The sequence below is a fragment of the Petromyzon marinus genome, chromosome 9 (genome assembly GCF_048934315.1).
Source record: "Petromyzon marinus isolate PM22_M1 ecotype Great Lakes invasive population chromosome 9, UKy_Petmar_22M1.pri1.0, whole genome shotgun sequence".
NCBI classification, from domain to species: domain Eukaryota; kingdom Metazoa; phylum Chordata; class Hyperoartia; order Petromyzontiformes; family Petromyzontidae; genus Petromyzon; species Petromyzon marinus.
The window spans coordinates 10,911,605-10,933,212 of NC_133675.1; the positions used below are offsets into that span (position 1 = coordinate 10,911,605).

The window sequence follows — 21,608 nt, forward strand, 5'->3', positions numbered from 1 at the left end:
CACCACCTCTCCAGCCCTGACATATAGCCTATAGTCTACAAGTGTATAACTCAAACGTGAAATGTATGGCTCATTATAGATTTCCAGAAATGGAAAATTTCTCTTTCAACGGGTTCCCAAATAAAATCACATCTTGTTGTGTTTGATGAACGCGTGCCGATTCCTACGGCGCAAACCCGGCCAGCCATTGGCACGGACATACACCAACCCGGTTAAGTTATTACCACTTGCACCGCTCGCTTGTAAATGTTTAACACATTTAAAGCAAGTTTTATACGTGGATTTTTATTTTTGCCGATCAAATAAATACGCACGCGCAACTGTCTTTGGCCCGTCCCGTGGCCACGCAAAAACGGAATTAACCGCAAACGCGGAAAATTAAAACAGTTAAGCGCCACCCCTCTCCGAGGGGCACGTGGCATCCCCAGTCCCTGCTATTGACGACATTGAGCCCCGCCGAGAAAAACAAAATACAATATTTATAATTCATTCTTACAGCGCTTCGGGAACGAGTGGGCTCTCTCTCTTAGATCGCTCGCGAATTCCAACACTGGCCGCCGAGAGCTGGAGAAGGATAGAGGGGAGGGGATAGAGGGGGGGAGAGGAGAGCAGGGAGGCAGGGAGAGAAGGAGGGACCTTCTACCCCTTGCCAATTGCTTTGTATTTTATTAATTATTTAAGCGTTCGCTCCGGGCGTCGCTCGCCTCTCTCCTCCGCTCAAGTCGCCAGCGCAGCCGCGTGCCGGGGACCAGGCAGGCTGCGAGGGTGCTCCGGCGGGTGGGGTGGGGGGCGCAGATCGAGGACACAGCCAGCCGAGTGTCGAAGCTTGCTACTTTTTGAATACTGTTGGGTGATTATTGACACCGGTCGGATCTGGGATTCCCGCACAGCACGCCGAGATCCAAAGCCGTTCCTTTTGCTGTTGTCGCAACAGCGCGGCGAGGCACCGCAGCTAAAGGTCCGGCGGAGCGACGTCGATTGCAAGTTTTACGGATTTCATTTGTTCGTGAAAACCCCTCCCCCCCCCCCCCAACAACAACAACAACAGCGATAATAACATTTTATTACAGGCATCGCAGACGACCTTGGTACAGGTGTGCCGGACAGGTGTGAGCAGGCTCGTAAGGTGCGTGCAGGTAAGAGAGCACAGGTCCCAACCGAGCAGCTTTGCGAGCAGCTACGAAGGAGCCGAGAACCTCTTTGGCCCCATCAACGATGCCGCCGTTGACGCAGCTACGGCTGACGGTGATTATGCTGCTGCTGCTGCCGCTGCTGATGATGATGAGCGTCGCGCCGTGCCTTGGAGCTCCGGAGAGCCGAGGAGGACCCCGCGGCTTCGCGCACCGCGGCTGGCTCCGACTCTTGGCGGAGGGCGAAGGCTGCGGCGATTGCGACCCGGAGCTGTGCCCGCTGCCTACCGGCTGCCCGGCCGGCACCGTGCCCGACCACTGCGACTGCTGCCGCGAATGCGCCAACGCGGAGGGGCAGATCTGCGACCTGGACGAGACGGCGCACTTCTACGGTCGCTGCGGTGACCACCTCTCCTGCGTGCTCGACGGAGGTGGTGCCGGGGACGGTGCCGAACGAGGCGACGGCGGCGAGTACGGCATCCCCGAGCCGCAGTGCGTGTGCGTGTCGGAGCAAACGCTATGCGGCACCGACGGCAGCACGTACCCCAACGTGTGCAGGCTGTCGGAGGCGGCGCACAGGCTCGGCGCGGCGGCCCGAAACTTGAGCGTGGCGCACGAGGGGCCCTGCGAGACAGGTAACAGCACTGTGTGTGTGTGGCTGTGTGTGTGTGCTCACACGGGGCCCTGCGAGACAGGTAACAGCACTGTGTGTGTGTGCTCACACGGGGCCCTGCGAGACAGGTAACAGCACTGTGTGTGTGTGCTCACACGGGGCCCGGGGTCGTCAGCGGGTGGGGCGGTGATGTGCCTCGCGAGTGTCATCGGTGATGACAATAGTGGCGGTGGTGATGATGCGAAGGAGCCATAGACATTATGATGATGCTGGTGGTACCGATGAGCCATAGACATGATGATGATGACGTAGAGGAGCCCTAGACATGGTGATGATGATACTGATGAGCCCTAGACATGGTGATGATGCTGCTGATGAGCCCTAGACATGGTGATGATGTTGGTGGTACTGATGAGCCATAGACATGATGATGCTGATGACGTAGAGGAGCCCTAGACATGATGATGATGTTGGTGGTACCGATGAGCCATAGACATGATGATGATACTGATGTGCCCTAGACATGTTGATGATGATAGATGAATACTTCACATTTTTAGCACCTAAGAGCCCATTTTGACAACGGTCTTATTTTCAATGGAGATATAGGAGACGTGATGACTGGACTACATATATAATTTAAAAATAAATACATACTGTATATGAAGTGTCCCATGTGCCAATTAAGGATTATCCATTGTTTAATCAAATCCAAAATTGAGAATTCCACGTTCCTATGGCGGGCCTCAGAATACATTAAACACATTCATAGTTCACTTACGACGGAGGAATTCTGATGTCATTGACCCCAGACCGGACCTGACCTCATGAGCACAGTGGCTTGACTGAGTAAGCTATCCCAGTCGCTAGATCATTATGTTACGACATATACAGGCTGGAACGAATGTAGTTTGGGAGACTGCCGTCGTCAGAGCACGTGATTGACAGGCGCTCTCTATAATTGCACGAGGTGGTGACCAGGGTTACAGATAATGAGAATGAGCTCCGATTGGTGGTTCACCTGCACGGCATGGCCATATCACGTGGCACAGACAACGCAGTCCCCCAGATTTTACCACTGCTGTGGATGGTTACTGCGCATCATAATAGCTACACTGTTGAGCGTTTGTAAATCTGGGCGTTTGATGGATTGTTCAAACGTCAATTACCTTATTAGAAACGTGCAGTTACGCTTGAGGTTTTGAGCGTGTTATATAATGACCAAGACCAGCACTGGCAGATGAATATTTCCTAGATATCGTGGGCGTCTCATCACATTCATAGCCATGGTCTATATAGTCGTTTGTCAATCTAGATGATTTAAAAGTGCACAGCTCTAGTGGCTTCCTAATATCAGAAGGAAGAGCATTCCAGACGGCCGCAGATTTGTGCACGTTTCAGCTTGTGTTGCGCGTTATTCGCCATCGTCCATGTTTCTGCTCCATATGTCATGGCACGCGTGTCTATTGCGTAATTATTGCATGCGAATGGGAAGTTGCACAACTTGTGACTGGGATGGATTTAAAACACGTGCGGTGCGCAACACAATGCAGAGGACCGATGCAGTTATAGTAAGTGTACTTGTTATATGTATACACACACATGTTATGAATACATCGTATTGCTATTATCAGTGTTGGTAATGATCAATTGACATAACCACCTCTTACAATCTTGCAATGTAATGATCCATCGAGCACTTGCACCAGATATGATTTCTTATGACTATACGATGCTGTCATTATTATTGTTCCGTGTTTAACATGTTGACATGCGCTGGGTAGAACGTTGCTCAGTTGATAAAGCAGAAGGGTTCCCAATCATGAGATTATGAGTTAAAATCCCACCCAGGTCCCACCACCATCATAATCAACATTATCTTACCATCCCGCCATGGCTGATGATATTCAGAATCAGAGTATTTTTGTTTTTACACTGGAGAAACCCGATGAGCTCTAAAGCGCTTTTTCACAGATGTCCAGTCTGGGCGGGTTAGAACGTTACAACAACAAACAGTACAATCACATGATATGAGTGCAAAGTACAAGAATATGTAAACAAATCACCAAAACACATACAAATACAACACTCAACCATCCCCATCCTACCATACAAAGCCCACTATATGTGGAGGGTAAAACATCGGAGGACACGGAGAGCACCACCCGCTGAGATGGGGAATATCGAGTGGTTGCTGTTTTTCAGGTGGTGGGGGGCCACGCACGTGGCCTGTAATCCAGCACTGTGGAGGGTAGCCAGGGTCGGTGGATCACGCAGCTGTTGTGAAACTCCCTTCCCGTGGGCGCCGAGGTGCCATGTCCTGGCTCGCCAGGAGAATGTGGCACCGTGGTGTCGAAATGTTAACTACCACGCCTGGCATACAGGAGGTCGTGGGTTCAATCCCGACCCTGACGCCTGTATATTTGGAGTTTACATGGTCTCCCCGTGGTCGTGTCGATTTTTATCCAGGTACTTCGGTTTTTCCCTCCACGTTTTAGAATGAACATGCATTTAGAGTATTTGGCTGCTATAAATTTCCACGTAATAAGTCGACTCCGTTCAGTTATCATTTGTGGCCAGGTCGCTTCCGTAAAAGAGCTATATAGCTCAGTGGGCCTTACCTGGTAAAAAAAAAAAAACTTGAGAAAGCGTTACAGTGAACGTGGATTCCACCTGTTCCGTCTGTATGAGATAGAGTGCTGCCTCCTCGGACACGCGGGTTTTCTCTGGGTGTTCGAATTTTCTCCGGCATGTTAACACTCATTAATTGGCTGCAAACATCCGAATACATGGGGGACCGCAGAGGTTTGGGCAATTGTTGGCACCGGCTAGATGCTTGCCTTTTCCACTCGTCGGCGATCCATCGCACCTCCGACTCGTTTCTCTGGCTTCAAGAGTAAGCGAACACTGCGCGTGTTACAAGTTGAACTTACGAACGGCAAAACTACTCCTCGCCGTAAAAAAAAAGTTAAGTTAACGCTCCTGGTTTTTGATCGACATCAGATACATTTTTATAGATCAAGTAAAATCATTGACCATTCCCAAACGGGTTGAGAGGTGGCCAGAAATGTCTGGCAGTACAGCAAGTGGACTTGTGCACCCGTTTGTGCAGTTTTCCTTTTGTACATGAGCAGTGGGTTCCACAGAGACACACACTTGAACTGGGAGGCAACACGTTTATTATAACACCCCAACAGGGTAACTGCATAACACACACTTAGTTAACTAGACCCCTACAGGGTTACTATATAACCGGGTCAGACAGGAACGTACTGCCTGACCCACAATGCCGAACGTGACGACCGAAGATCGACGAGACGTAGCCCGGTGGGTTGATTCCAAGTGACAGCCGCGATTGCTCTCGGGACCCGTGCTCTGTGCTGCCGAGCGTGACCTCGCTCCGCCCTCGGCCATGCCTCCTTCTGGAACTCACCAGAAGGTTCTCGTCCGAGCATGACGTGTCCCTCGAGGCCCCTTTGACCCCCCTCGCTACCTTGCGCCGGTCACGTGCCCTCTCGGGGTCACCCAGACTGTCATGTCCTCACATGCCTCTCTTTTGATCATTCTCCGAACCATGCCCTCGAGGGCACGCTTCCATGCCATAGCTGCTCCGGTGCCAGAGAGAGGCTCAAGACTTACAATTTCACTCTTATAACAGTAGCTGGCGCTAACCACTATAGTGACTTCATTTACGTTACTACACATGCTAAACACCACGCGCATTAGAATGGGTCAACGATCCTAGCGCGTATACCAATTATATAGTCTAACACGTAGGCTTTCGTGACCAATATTATCCAACAACTGGTTGTTATCACTGGCGAAACGTCGTACTCGAATTGTAAATGTTGTGGGTTTAACCCTCCAATACACCGGTTTGCTAAACTAGCAACTAATTGGCACGTTTTGCTTATGTGGCAATTCTTACTAATTTGCTGTGTTGGGTGGTGGCGGGTTTAACGACACATTGATGTTTACGCGATCAAAACCCAAAAACCTTTATTATAGACCTATGTAAAAACAAGTCTTGAGATTACGGCAGGCTAAATAAATAGCATTAACATAGTATTTATGAAATTGTTATGAATTCAGCCCAGTTGTTGATTTAAACACTGCAGGTGCCTTCGAGCTCACATAGTATCCAATTACACCCGGGCCTCTAACAATAAACCACGCCAAGGTGTGTGTAGCGGTCGTTGCACTGGAATCGATATCTTTTTTGTGCACGTTTAGTTTACCGGGGGGGGGGCGCGGCTTTTGTCCGTCGATAGTGCAGAGGCGTAAATTGTGTGACGTTCTCAAAGAAACGAAACCAAATAAAAAATGTACGCTCATTTTTTGGGTTTTAAACACTGCAATGGATAAGTGCTTGTGGGGCAATATTGTGACAGGCGCTCCCCCAACACAGCGCACGGCTCGAGTAAAAGTCCGCAGAAAAATGAAAGGAAATTCCAGCTCAAACAAGGGTATCAATCAAACGGGCGTTAAAAAAGAAACAGGCAACACGATACGCGCGCGAATGTTGCGTTTGCGTTTAATATATGCGCCCTCACGCGCGCGTGTATGCATTCTACCTGTATATTTAACATAAACAGTAAGCTTATACCCATCGCGAGTGGATAACGAACCACCGTATTTGTAGGTTAGGGTTTGACTAGTACTTTCTAAACCACGACCTACGGTGTGGAAAAGCTTGCCGTGGGCACAGACCCTCGAGTCGAGATAAATACGTCCCAGTCAAGGGGATGTTTGGGAAAGAATTTGTGTTGTCTGTTCTCGTTCAGCGATGGGTTCCTAACGCGCGTCCCATTCAAAGCACTTGACGGATCACCGCTGCCAGCGAGCGTGTGGCTTGCGGAAGCAGTCTCCGTGGCCTCGTCACGTTCACTTTAAAGGCCTCTGCACTCGGCGCTGCCTTCATGAAAAGCGTTCTCGAGACCTCACAGCAGCCGCGGGTTTCTCCGCGTTAAGGCCGGGGGTTGGAACGCGGCCGAGGGTATTTTGGACGGCGGCGCCGGCGGCTTCTTCTCGAATTTGCGAACGACATTTCGGCTGCCTCGGAGCACCCTGTCCGTGAAAAGTCACACGATGAGCCCAGCTCGCACTGACGCGGGACGGGTCCCGCTCGCGTGCGGTGACCCTGCCGAAGTCCGGGCGATTCTCAGCGTGCACGCGAAAGCAAGAAGCGAGCAATAAAGTCCCAGTTTTTTATTGTTTTTCTTAACACAATGCACTGTCATCATTTACATAATTCCCGCCTCTTTCCTGTTGCCCATTCTCTTCCCTTCCCTCGTCCCTCCACCCCTTCTCCTACCCCTACCCCTTTGGTGACCCCGTCAGTACCCCTCTATTGAGGTCACGCGTTCCTCAACCTTTGCACGCCCCTGCGATCTCAATCATTCTATTTTGTCACTGTTGTTTTTTGTTAAGCGTCTTAAGACAAGGCGCTCCATGAGTATAAAAGAAAAGAAAGCACAATCCCTTCAATGATATCTTTCCACGAGCTGTTAAACTGGAACCCGTAAATACTGTAAATACACACGTAACACGCAATGTTTAATACTTACAAGTTTGTAACATGCACACTTGTTGTTGGTAGTGCCAGAACCGGCGCTACCAACTATTGCCCAACGTCTGTGGCCCTAAATTGGGATGTTTAGCCAACTCCAACAATGTGAGCGGAAGCCGGAACACCTGGAGAAAAGCCAAACGTGTAAGGGGGCAACACTGTATCCCATACAGATTGAACAAATGGAGCTTAGTCCACACTGCCTGTGCCGCCTTCTCCTGGTAAGGCAGGTTATGGCACCTCGACAGGGAGTTTCACAACATTAGTGTGAATGTATTATTTTAATAACTCTTGACCTGTGCTGCACCAGATGCTCAGTAATGAATAAATGTGTTAAACATATAACCATTTCCTTGACGCTGGGTACACAGCTACGCCCTTGCTACGTGTACTGAAGTCCTGACTTGCAGCATGGGCAGCCAGCGCTCTGTAGCCGTGGCTCAAGCACAACATCTCATCACCGGCATTACTTTATCCGTCGATTATACAACAGCGTGAGCTGCTCAATTCTGTTCCTGAAAAAGCTCCCAGCAAATGGAGCGAAATCTCGGACATCACACCTAACGGCACATGGTACAACCTGAAAACACATCGGGAGAGCTGTTCAGCACAACCACGAACACCTTCGTGTAGCAGTATTCGTAGTATCATAGTTGTCACGTGATGCACATACAAATGCCCTGTGCTTCTGTGTGTGTGTGAGAGATGTAACGGTAACGCCTGCCTACTGCTTGCTGAGCAACCCTCCCGGCTCACATCAGAGTAAAGCACTCAAGAGTTAATACTTCAAGAGTGAAAGGAATGCTGTGCGAGGAAAAACAGCGGAGCGTCCACTGATTTTCTGTTACAGCAACCGTTTGTACCCCACCATTTCTTCTTTGAGAAACCGGAGTAAGGCTGCCTCTCTCCCTCCCAGACACTGCGCACAAAACGCGCTCGCTCGCGGGCAGCTGGAAGGATTTTTCTCGGAGCAGGGGGAAAAAGTTAAAATGAAACTGCCACCTCCTTTGCATGTCATATACGCCGTTTGCGGTGCGGTGGCGGGTGACATTGGATGCCCTGAAACCGAAACGATCGTAGGAACTGCACCACTGTGGCTTGGCGACAATTTGCACGAGCTAATGGCACAATCAGCTGACTTAAAATATCTCGACCGATGCTAACATGAACTCAACTCGGGTCCCCCCGGCCGGAAATGGGACTCGATTTTTAGGTTGGTGCCCCTTTGGTGTCCCGTGGGGTTGTCCGAATTCCTCTGGCCAGGTGTGGCCCCCTGGCAGGCGCCGTATCGGTCGCGATTACACGTGGGACTCGCTCTAAGTGATGGCACCTGGCGTGACGGACTCGCACGTTAACGCGAGGCAGATGGCAAAAGGCCTGCCGGAGACTAGTCCAATGCCTGCCGGCTGATGTCTGTCATAATCGATTGTGCGGTTCTCTCCCAGCTACTGGACGTATTCTAAGCTCTCCGCACTGGTCTGCCAGCTCCTCGCAAGATTGAGTAGTGGGGTTTTTTGTCTCAAAGTTTTGTTGTTGTTTTGGGCTCTGAAAATAATTTTCAATATCGAGGGGCCTGAGAAAAGTTACGATCTTCTCCAGCCACCCTAGTGTTTCACCGGCTCTAATGGAGTTCATAGGTCACGTGTGACCTCTTAAATACATGTGATGAGTTATAGTTTCCATCTGACCGCATACAACTCAAGTTTAGAGGGCAGTGAAGCACATAGCCTCAAGAGAATCGTTACGTGATCACTACTGACTCTAAACTGACCCACAAGCCACATAATGGGCTAAATATAATTAACGATTGCATGCTTAAGTTGAATAACTCCACATTAATCTGCAAAGTTTAGTAGCATCATATATGACACCCTGCAGAAGACATGCAGCCTTTGCCTAATGCTACCTCATTTTGTAAATAGTTACTTACTCTGTTGGGGAGTTCATGTACAAATTTTACACCACTACCATACATTTGTATTACCAGTAGTATCTCAATACGACTGCATCTCAAGACTCTTGAATGGACACTGTAATGTTCTTCGACTAATATACAAATTGATTGAGCTGGAGCGAGCCGCATCATTTACTAACTTTACAAGTATACTTTTTTTAAACTCCACTTTCCTTTTTTACCCGTGGTTCTTATTTACCTGCTAAATGCATGTCATTATCATCGTCGTCGTGATCACCATCTCTGTCTACTGCTGGATAAAGGCCTCCCCCAAACCGTCGCTGTCTCTGACAGTCTTGCGAAGCAGCAGTCCATCTGGTACGCGATTAATTCGGTTCGTATATGCGGTGGACGTTCTCTCTGACGCGCTCCATGAATGCATGTCGCTGGCATGCATGTCACCTCAATAACGTTCCTCGTCATCGTTTGAAGTCACCCAAGCCCTTTTTGAACCACGTGCTTAACCTTAAACAATGCGATATTCAACCCCAATTAAGCTTGAAAAGCCGAATGGAGTTCAAAAGAACTCACAAAACAAACACTTTGTGAAAGACCCAACGCAGAAGATCCCTGGTTTTGATCTTCCACGAAGCTCATGGTACACCGTCATATGCATCCGCACAAACCATGGCAGATGCAAATACCTGATGCACAAATGTAAAATGAAAAACTCTCCTGTGTGCGACTGTGGTCATCCAGAACAGACCGTACAACATTTAGCAACGCAATGCTCCAATCCACAAATACGAAGGAGACATCGCAGCGATTACAGTCCGCTGCTCTTGACGCGGTTGTCTGGCTTGACCACCTGAAATTGTAGCTGTTGCTCTGCATCTACATCAGCCGTACGAAAGAGCGAAGAAGACTGGCATTAACCTGAACAGCCCTTCTCATATGCATGGTTGTGATGGTTGTTTTACTGGAGGTTTGAATTCAGTAATTAGAAATACGTCCAACTGAAGGCTGACCTCAGCAACTGCTTGTGAAATCTACTTAGCACGACCGATATTAACTCCTGCAATGCATTCAAACACAATTGCACCTCAGTAAGTTTATCATCTGATTTCACCCATCACCAAACCCTCTCCAGTATATTTAAGACCCTGTGTAATCCTCAATATTTCCTGAAGAAGGCCAGTTGGGCCGAAATGGTAAGATATGCATACATTTTGTCCTCTAAGTGACAGTGAAAATAACACGAATTATTGTACTTAAATATCCCACCTGCTCAACTTATAGCTGGGGAAATGGATGCATTCCTCGTGCAATGTGTATGGGAAGCTGCTGTGCCATAGAGATATAGCGGCGAGAAATAACGAGCTATTGCAGGAGATTTATTGCCACCTGTGGAAGGAATTTTCGCAATGAGTTTCCATTTCCCAGTCGGATGGCTCTTTCCTGCATTACACGTGCGAGTGGCTGCGGTGGTGATGATGCGTGTCTACTCACGATGTGCAGGAGCGTAACAATGAATCGCAAAGTCATTAGTGACGGGTGACAGCTTGGAAAGTCCTTCATCCAGCAGTAGATAGAGCTTGGTTGCTGCTGCTGACGATGGTGAATGGAGCATCACCATAACGATGTAATGAATCGCCAAAACGTCGTTGGAGTGATTCGAATGAAGAATTTATTCTTTTTGCCATTATTTGTGAATGCAGTGCCTCTAGTGGCTGCAGAGTTTACGTGAAATATTCGCATACATTGCATACGAAACTAAAACAATTTATTTTCTTGCACGCAATGTTATGCATGTATCTTGAGTGAATCCATCGATATTAATACATGAATTGATTAATCTCTTACATGCCCCATTTGGCACCCACTCATGGAATGATGCAAGCTGTATCCGACACCGCGGAGAGGAAGAAACAGGGAGAGGAACGCACAAAGCAGAGCACGTACGAAAGCTATTGACATCAATTTTGACTGTTAAGAAAAAGAGGTCAGCTTGGGCGGGGAACGTCACAGGAAGTGACGATGGTCGGCGGCTGAGACTAATGACAGAGTGGCAGCCAAAGGAGGGAAGACACAAACCCGAGGAGACGTACACCGCAAATGCGACCGATCTAATCAGCTCGTTACAGATGGACTGTTGCATCGCGAGACTGTCAGAGACGACGACGGCTTGGGGGAGGCTTTAATCCAGCAGTGGATAGACTATAGAGCATGGCTGGTGATCATGATCAGGGATATGGCACCACTGGGGTGTAAATTTTCTCGATTGGGACTTAGGCTGACTGAGAAAAGACTACTTTGTACAAGCAAATCGGTCATAAATAAAATGTTTTATGTGTGTCTCCACTGCAGAATTGTACCCCACACCTCAGTCAGTAGCTAAACATTGCGTTTAAGATTCGTGACTGTAAAACTGCCCGAATTATTTTGCAGATTTATTGAAATAACGTAAAACAAAGTAGGCATTCGCACTTTCAAAATGACACTTGCAGAGCTCCAAAGACGTTATTCTCGACTCAATTGCCGCCTGCGTTGAATTACAATTTCAAACGTCGTCGTGCTAACCGTGACCTTGTGCGGTCGAAGGCAATAAAGCAGGGAATTTGTTTGGCTGATAAACACGGTTTTTGAGCTGTTTGCTGATTAGCCCCCCGTCCTATTCACCGCCTGGGCTATAAGTGCCCAGGCGGGAAGCCGGCCAGCCACATGCCTTCCCTGACCTCTTGACCCTGGATTTGGCTCAGACCTGTGTTGTGTCAGTCCCCGGTAATCTTGGAAAGTCCTCCTTTACCCATGACCGTTAGTTTAACATGCTCAATCTGAAGATTGGTACATGTACAGTGTTTTTTTTCCCATTCCACCGCTGGATAAGGGCCTCCGCACGCCAAACGTTTCATGGGAGTTAATTTGACCTTATTTTACCACGCTGGTCAATGCGCCATTGAAGGTGCGGAGCATAGACATGGGGGTGGGGGAATAGATGTACAGTACAACATTGGATGTTGTTGCAATGCCCTCTGTTGTCTATAACGTAGCCCTGCAGGCTATAACACCTGCTTTGCATGGTGGTCACCCATCCAAAAAGTATCCAGGCTCATCTCGGCTTAGCTGATGAGGTTGGGCGCATTCCAAGGGATGGGGTCACACACGAGCTACCGTTGGTAAACAATAATTAGAATACAGGTAGTCCCCGACTTACGATGGTCCCCGACTTACGACACTCCGACCTTACGATGGCGATAGCGATATGACAAAATTGTAAAATATTTTTTTTATTTCGCGCGGCAAGCAAACGCAGCAGCGTACGAGGTACGACACTGTACTTTATAATCGCCATCCTCCTCTTCCGACAACTAAGTTAATGTAGCCATCAACAACCTAGCAAGTACGCAGACGACGGACAGAATCTTGGTGAGGACAGTAGAATATGATACGTTACGATACGTTCATTGCATGTATGATACATAGCTTTAGCGATTTCATTTTAGGGTTACCACGATACGATACATACGTTCAATGCATGTTAAAAGCTTTTTACAGCAGATAGGATTGTTTCCTGAAAAAACTTTCTATGAAATTGCAGTTCATATAGGTAGGCTAAGAATTTACCTTGTTTTTTTACTTTATTTTTTTACTGTGCAATACAGTATTGTAATTAATAAATACATACAGTATATAGTTTATACAGTACGGTATTGTAAATTGCTCTGTTTTGCTAAATTATCACCAGTCTTTAAGACGCATGGGTAGGCTAGGCCATCTTCGACTTACGTAACGCATCTCCATCGTAAGTCGGGGACTACCCTGTATCGTAAGTCGGGGACTACCTGCAACTCAATCCGCTGCTGGCAGAAGTCCTCCCCGGCCATGTCGGTTGTCGATGCTGCCTGACCATACTTCACCATGCAGGTCAGTGCAGGTTGATTTTTTAAATATTATTTTTTTATTTATCACGGCAGGGTGGTGGGTGGTGAGGGGCGAAGGGGGGGGCGTGTGGGTGGTGTCATTCGCCAAGGAAATTGAACTCGGTACGTCAGGTTGAGAGCGACGTGCACACCATCATTCGCCAAGGAAATTGAACTCGGTACGTCAGGTTGAGAGGGACGTGCACACCATCATTCGCCAAGGAAATTGAACTCGGTACGTCAGGTTGAGAGTGACGTGCACACCACGGGGAGCAGTAAGACTCTCTTGATGACACGGATATCGTGCACCTGCCTCTGGCGGGGACAAACTCTACCAGCGAATCCGAGGTGTTATACTGCCGGCGAAATCTACGCAGTGCCGTGAATCACACGTCACGCTCGCACGGCACTTCAACAACGAATCGAGGGGGAGACGATTGCTGCATGGGAAGTTGCGCCGCAATTAGCAAAACAACGTTTTCAGATGTTCCGGTGGCTGATTAAATGCGAATCTTTGCTTTGTTTTCAGAGCCATGTCGTAAGGCAGCTAATTGGGATTTAGAATGCCCTCAGTAAATTATGCCAAGGTCAAGTCTGTAAAAAAAATATTAAAGGAATTGGTAAAAACATAATCCTGATGAACAAGTGTGGTGGAAACTCAGGCTTTCCTGTGTACATAGTTGACATGATACTACCTAACTACCGTGTAGGTTTTTTTTGTTTGTGCTGTATAACTCCTGAAGAAGCTTCCAGCGTGTGGATCGAAACGTCAGACTTCACGGTGAATAATACGTGGTACAACCTAAGGACACTTCAGAGAGCAAGTGACAGGATGGTGGGGGCGAAAGCCTAGAAGCTGTTGTGCAGAGTCTTCAATGGATTCCAGTAACCTCAAACCTCTCCTACCAGTAACCTCAAACCTCTCCTACCAGTAACCTCTCCTACCAGTAACCTCAAACCTCTCCTACCAGTAACCTCTCCTACCAGTAACCTCAAACCTCTCCTACCAGTAACCTCAAACCTCTCCTACCAGTAACCTCAAACCTCTCCTACCAGTAACCTCAAACCTCTCCTACCAGTAACCTCAAACCTCTCCTACCAGTAACCTCAAACCTCTCCTACCAGTAACCTCAAACCTCTCCTACCAGTAACCTCAAACCTCTCCTACCAGTAACCTCAAACCTCTCCTACCAGTAACCTCAAACCTCTCCTACCAGTAACCTCAAACCTCTCCTACCAGTAACCTTAACCTCTCCTACCAGTAACCTCAAACCTCTCCTACCAGTAACCTCAAACCTCTCCTACCAGTAACCTCAAACCTCTCCTACCAGTAACCTCAAACCTCTCCTACCAGTAACCTCAAACCTCTCCTACCAGTAACCTCAAACCTCTCCTACCAGTAACCTCAAACCTCTCCTACCAGTAACCTCAAACCTCTCCTACCAGTAACCTCAAACCTCTCCTACCAGTAACCTCAAACCTCTCCTATCAGTAACCTCAAACCTCTGCTGCCAGTAACCTCAAACCTCTCCTATCAGTAACCTCAAACCTCTGCTGCCAGTAACCTCAAACCTCTCCTACCAGTAACCTCAAACCTCTCCTGCCAGTAACCTCAAACCTCTCCTGCCAGTAACCTCAAACCTCTCCTACCAGTAACCTCAAACCTCTCCTACCAGTAACCTCAAACCTCTCCTATCAGTAACCTCAAACCTCTGCTGCCAGTAACCTCAAACCTCTCCTACCAGTAACCTCAAACCTCTCCTGCCAGTAACCTCAAACCTCTCCTATCAGTAACCTCAAACCTCTCCTACCAGTAACCTCAAACCTCTCCTACCAGTAACCTCAAACCTCTTCTACCAGTAACCTCAAACCTCTCCTATCAGTAACCTCAAACCTCTCCTACCAGTAACCTCAAACCTCTCCTACCAGTAACCTCTCCTACCAGTAACCTCAACCTCTCCTACCAGTAACCTCAAACCTCTCCTATCAGTAACCTCAAACCTCTCCTACCAGTAACCTCAAACCTCTCCTACCAGTAACCTCTCCTGCCAGTAACCTCAACCTCTCCTACCAGTAATCTCAACCTCTCCTACCAGTAACCTCAACCTCTCCTACCAGTAACCTCAAACCTCTCCTACCAGTAACCTCAAACCTCTCCTGCCAGTAACCTCCACCTCTCTCACCAGTGACACTGCACAATTCAGTATTGGATGCGTTGTTTGGGCACAGAGGTTTCATATTTCACAATTGTGCCACCAGCATAATTTATAGAGCGGAGCTGCGCTTCCATCACCATAAACCGCCTGCTGAGAGCAGTGACAGTTCCAGGCCATGAGCAGCCCTGCAATGAAGCATCGCAGGGATTATATCAATGCACCTCTTTTGCCCACCAGCCACTAGCCCCCCCAGCCACCCAAACATTAAGGTGTTTTCCAGCTGTGCGAGAGATTGCGTGTTTCACTCAGTTTCTGGCACCTTGTTTTTTTTCTTACATTCTTAAAGCTGAGCACCACTGAATTAAGCTCGAAACTCGAACCCAAACTCAGGTACATGTGCAGCCCCATATCTGTCAATACACTGCTGGATGAGGGCCTCTCCATGCCATGCTGGCCATAGGGATCATTTGTCCGTACTTCACCGTACTGGTCATTGCGTGTTGGTGAAGGCCGGTAAGCTTAGATGCGGGAGCGTAGGAGTACAGTCCTATAGACTGTCCTCTGCTGCTCACATATTAGCCCCACATAATCTCATTACACTCATATGCACGGTGGTTTCCAATCCAAACACTATCCCGTACACATATGGTATTTTATATAATCACTCACATCTGGCCTGAGATTATCATACGTTCTGCAAACGAGAGCATTGTTTTCATCAACTTGGTAACGTGGCACGTGCAGCCAGGATTCTAAGTATGTTTCTTTGTCATCTGACAATTGCACGAACCCCCTTAAGCCAGGATTTAAAGAGCTCAATTTGGCATGCCCTATCAAAACCTACCTTTCCATAGTCACCAGTAGCATGGTGAAGTCAAGTCAAACAACCCCATGATCTAAACGGTGTGGGTATGCCTTCGTCCAGCAGAGCATTGACAAAGTGGCTGTTAATTACCAGTATTACTAACATATAAATATTACCAGTAATCTAAATAATAATAATAAACTAACATGAGTATTATTACCTACACAACACGGGAAGGCAAATGATGGCATGTGGCACCTTGTTACCCCTGCCCACCAGGTTGTCTGAGCTAGAGAAGTTGGGGTCACGAGGGAGGCCTAGGAAGGGGGCTCGCTTGGAGGGCCTTGGGGCCAGAAGGTACCCCTGACAAGGGGGCTCGCTTGGGAACTTTCCAAACAGGGACCCTGGGCGTTGGTATTGAAGGGTATATGCTGCCGTCTCATGTGGCTGAACTTCAACTTGGACAACTCGACCTTTGCTTGCACCCGTGGCCCCAGCCCCATGGATCGCGATGCCGCCGAAGGACATCGTGAACGTGAGCGGCAGCGACGTGGTGTTCGGCTGCGAGGTGTCGGGCTTCCCCATGGCGTTCGTCGAGTGGCGGAGGGAGGGCGTGGACGAGCTCCTCCCGGCCGACGACGCTCACCTCGCCGTGCAGGTGCGGGCTGACTCGTCCAATTCCTTACCTCTTCCCTGCTGCTAAGATGTTTTTTTTTTATTTTACCGGGTAAGGCCCACTGAGCTATATAGTTTTTTTTTTATTATTAGAAGCGATCTGGCCACAAATGATCAGCTCAACCAAGTGGCATATTGCGTGGAAATTCATAGCAGCCAAATATTCCAAACGCAAGATGTTGATTCTAAATGTGAAGGGAAAAACGGGAGGACCCAGCGATAAAATCCACGCCACCGTGGGGAGAAAGAAAGAGAGAGACACGCACACTCCAAATATGCTACACTTGGGCCCCTCCTGCCTGTAGGGCTGTGAATGCGGTAAAGCCACCTTCACATTCGATAGCTACGCCACCGCGGCACGGTGTCACGAGACACAGACCCCCTTCGGAAGTCTTGCATTACGGTACATCACTCCCGTGTTGTTCGAGAAAAAGCCCGCAGAAACAGATTGCACAGAAGCACATACTTCCTTTCAAACGAGATCCCTTCAAATGACCTTTTATCCAAACACTAGGAGGTGTGTTTTCTCACATTGCAGTCTAAATAATAATTTTTTATTCTCAGAGCTGAAGCGTCGCAAAAATAAGCGGGGGGGGGAAAAACGAATGTCACGTGTTGGATTTTTGGGTGTGAAGTCAGAATCAGAATCAGAATATTTATTTATACTGGAGGAATCCAATGAGCTATGAAGCTATTATTTCACAGATGTCCAGTAGGGGCGAGTCAGAGCGTTACAACAACGTTCAAGTCAATGGTGGTTGGGCAGAGATGATCAACTCATAATACTTGACAACGCAGTTTAATCGTGGGCGACCGAAACCCCCTGAGCCGCCCGGCTGCCTCATCGCAAAGTTTTTTTAGCGGCCAAGATTCGGCTTTGGCATGCGTTGCGTGCGTTGCGTGCGTTGCGTGTGTGCTCCTAAACCCACTCCTGGCCGGTGCTGCAGGCGCGGGGAGGCCCCCAGCGCTACCAGATGACGGGCTGGCTGCAGATCCACAACGTGCGCCCCAGCGACAGCGGCGTGTACGTGTGCTACGCGCGCAACCGCCTCGGGGAAGCCTATGCCACCGCGCGTCTTATCATCATTAGCCCAGGTGTGCCACCCACCCCCCCCCCCTCATTACCCATGCAGCACAGTGCAGCGAAAGTGGCATTGTAGTGGTGAATCCATGCCAACATTTTGTGAACACCCCATCAGATGTTTTATTTTTTAATCATTGCCTAAGCTCGATACTTCCAAGGTATATAACCAGCTCAGGGGGTGCGGCAATCGGTCAGGTGGGGCCCCTATATTTTATTAACGCAATTTGCAGAAGCCATAAGTTACTACTCTAATTTAAAATAAAACGTGAAGCGTAAAGAAAAGCATTTCCATAAAAAATTAAACCGCGTTTTAAATACGTTTCTGTTCTTTAACACTGTTGAAAACATACCTCATGGATGTTGTCAAGCGGGCCCCAACTCGTAGCTTTGCCCACCAGGGGATGAGGGAGGGCAAGGCACCTCCTGCCCACTCGCTAGTTACGCTACTGTTCATCGATGAATCACTGCCCAAGTGTGACAATGAGTTTGGCATGCAGTAGTTATCGCACACCGCTATAAACCCAGAAACCTGCGTTTGATATCTGAACTGGATCAAACTGGGCAAAACAAATGAGATGTATGAGAAATACGATTTTTACAAAACAGTGTCAACAGGAGAAAGGAGAATTGATTATTGGATTGAAGTGTGCAGTGCGTGAATTGGTGCATGCCTAATACATGATCAAACGAATTATTATTTGGTGATACTGCATTGGCAGTGGTGCACTAGGACAAAAAAATATATTTTTTAACTCAAATTTGTCAATAACGCTGCTTTCAAAGGAACAAAATATTTATAACAGGTGACGTTTTAGGGCAATGGGCCTTTTTCATGGTACATGAATCAGAACGAGATATGTATTTATACTGGAGGAATCTGATGAGCCATAAAGCTCTTTTTCACAGATCACCAGAGGGGATACAAGTTGAAGATTGCACTTTACACCATAGGGCATGTTGAGAATAACTTTTTTTCATTAGTTTCCTAGTGAGCAATGTTTAAAAGGGCATATGAAGAGTTACCCAAGAACACATTAATATTTACGTAATAATATTTATGTAAATAGAGCAAAAGTATGACGTATAATGAAGTTCTGCACTTCGATGCAAATGAAATATTAATTAACACTGTATCATTCACACATGTGACCAATAGTTTTGTTGATTCATTGAAGACATCCTGGTGGCAGCATGTGCTGTGTTTAGCCAGGTTGAAATTTTTGGATATGGAAGTTCAGTGTTTATGGGAAATTTCAACAGTGTTCTAACGGTTTTTATCAACTGGGAGTTGAACTTGCAACCTGCTGACTGCGAGCCGCTCACTCTAGCGCTGAGGCACCTGCCCGGTAAATGGATTGTAGCTGGTTAATTGAAGAACATAGGTCAATATGAGTTGAAATGATTTATTCTTTTATGGAATGCAAAAGTTAATCAACCTTCTTGATGGCTTCCCTTCGCTTCACGCACACAGATTCTCCGGAGGCCGAAGAGATCCTTCACAATCCATCCGTCCTCGATTTCCCAGTCTATGATGATGAAGAAGATGACGATTATTAGATACTTGAGAAGACCTCAAAGATACACGTACGGGACTGTTCAGAGAGTGCATTTACCAGCTGCTTATAATTATAAAAAAAATATTACTTCTTCCACGATTATAAATAGTCTGGCACAATTTCTGCCTAATATTATTCACTCCAATTCCTTTGAAATGTGTGTGTGTTACAGTGATAAAGTATAATGCATAAAATGGCCATTATAAGGGTACAATTTTGTAAAGTTGTAATAATGTAATTTTCGAATACTTTTAAACTGCTTTATGCACTATTTATAATCTTTACAAAGCTCTTACACAAATCAGCCTTGCTGGAGTGTAACTCTACGAGGTACATTTCACAAGTCATCCAGAATGCACCTGATGTTATCAGATTTCAAAAAGCCAATTTGAACCTGATTGACGCTTTTGGATTGGCTTACCACAGTGCACAAAAAGGTGTTGTGGGCCTGCTGTGGAGCTACGTTGTGTGCAGCACGGGGCAGTACAGATACATCTGTTGTACTGCTTTAGGCTCCCACAGCTATGTTCCCCCCTACTTTCACCACCCCGCACTGACCAGTGCCAAGCACGATCAAATAACTCACACAGTGTGGGGAAGCCTTAATCCAGCAGTGGATTGGCAAAAAGGGCCGTTATGGTGCCACTCAAAATTCAAGTTTGTGATTTTCCAAGCCACGCCTCTGGTTTAATTCATTTGACTGTAAAACTAAATCCACAGCAAGTTTAAAGACAATTTCTTCGACGGAGTTGAACACTGCATTACAGGCAATACAAATAGTGATCGTTTATGAGTATAGTCGCAGAGAATCAAAGGGGATCCTGAGAAACCTGTGACTATGGAAAGAGTAGGACGACATTCTCAGCAGTTGACTCCTCCAACCAAAACTAACAAATTGAGAGGAGGATGAGAGGGGAGAAAAACTGAAAGTTAAATATGAAAGTTCAATGTTCCATATTGCATATTGAGTGGTGCCCAAATGTACATGCACAACTTTCTTTACCCATGAAAGCCTTACTGAGTCTCAAGATCGTTTTCTCTACGAGGGTATTGCTTGAAATATTAGACCAAGTACATTTTGAGTATTTTGTGTGTATATCATGCAAGGTGGCTTTTGTGTGATTAATGGGAATCAATATATGTTTGCTTATTGAATCTGTTATAATGCTGATACGGCACTCGCCACTTATCAATTTGTCTCACGAATCATTCGCACAGGCTCACTTGCCCATCATCGAATGCAGGACATTGGCTGCATTATACTTTTCCAGACCGTGAAACTGTAGCCAGTATATGCAAATACTGTGAGACCACTAACGCTAACATATATTTTTACAAACCTAAAAGGAATAAACCGGACGATCAGATTGTAGCTTTGACAAAATATCGGTTTTTCTTATGGTGCTAGACATTGCATTCAAATGTATTGAAACGTTTGCACAATAAACCCCAAAATAAACTTTTTACAAAAGCTGCTCTTCTGATTGGGGAAGTCGATGATTGACGTTCGCCGTTAATTGCTGGCGTTCATTGTGGTTTTCAACATAACAGGGTGGACCACGAGAAGGCCTTCATCCTTCACCCCAATGAAAGCAAACGTGGTTTTTCAACAACTTTGAAAAATCCAAGAGGCATGTCATCCGTTTTTATCGAGCATTTTGGTTGTGGAATGGGTTTAATGTTTTATTAGTTGAGCTCGGATTTCTCTTAAAACGTGGCCTCGGAAACGTGTCGCTCATGAGACTGGCGCTCGCCTCTATGGTTGCAGAAACATTTACCAAGAGAATTGGCACATCTGCGTCAACTACAGGATCCAGTTGAGAAGGGTTAGCACAACTCGACTTGCAATCCAGAGGTTGCCGGTTCGGCCTGCCGGTGCAGGCAGTTAAAACAATAGTGCAAGTTTCTTAAATCTCCCTGCCTCTGTCCACTCTGTAGAGTACATGGGTTCACCACAGTTAGTCGATCGGCAGGTCATGTGTGGTGGGGTACAGCGTGCATACTCCCACACGTCTTCCGAGACGTCTTACTAGCGTGGAAGGGAAGGCCAAATCACCTCTGTCGGGGCTCTATAACTGATACGTGCCATCCATTTTTTTTTGGGGGGGAGGGGCGGCGATTTGAAACCCAATAGTACCAATTTTGTATTCTAATTGCGTGCTTAACATTGCTTAATCAAAGGGAAGCTTTTCGTTATGACTCATTA

The 21,608-nt window shown here is 47.2% G+C and overlaps 1 protein-coding gene across 1 annotated transcript; it reads left to right on the forward strand.

Moving 5' to 3' along the window:
* Positions 1-637: 637 nt before the first annotated feature.
* On the forward strand, positions 638-20,877 carry KAZALD1 (Kazal type serine peptidase inhibitor domain 1). Its single transcript, XM_032950510.2, has 4 exons — positions 638-1,765; positions 16,585-16,745; positions 17,710-17,857; positions 19,318-20,877. The coding sequence occupies exons 1-4, from the start codon at positions 1,216-1,218 to the stop codon at positions 19,401-19,403; spliced, it is 945 nt and encodes a 314-aa protein (XP_032806401.2). The 5' UTR covers positions 638-1,215; the 3' UTR covers positions 19,404-20,877.
* The last annotated feature ends 731 nt before the right edge of the window (positions 20,878-21,608 follow it).

What these genes read in the sequence shown, in the direction of transcription:
- KAZALD1 (XM_032950510.2), top strand. Translation starts at nt 1,216, where the DNA reads ATGCCGCCGTTGACGCAGCTACGGCTGACGGTGATTATGCTGCTGCTG. An exon ending in CGAGGGGCCCTGCGAGACAG is followed by an intron (nt 1,766 to 16,584) that starts GTAACAGCACTG and finishes CCGTGGCCCCAG; the next exon opens with CCCCATGGATCGCGATGCCG. An exon ending in ACGCTCACCTCGCCGTGCAG is followed by an intron (nt 16,746 to 17,709) that starts GTGCGGGCTGAC and finishes CCGGTGCTGCAG; the next exon opens with GCGCGGGGAGGCCCCCAGCG.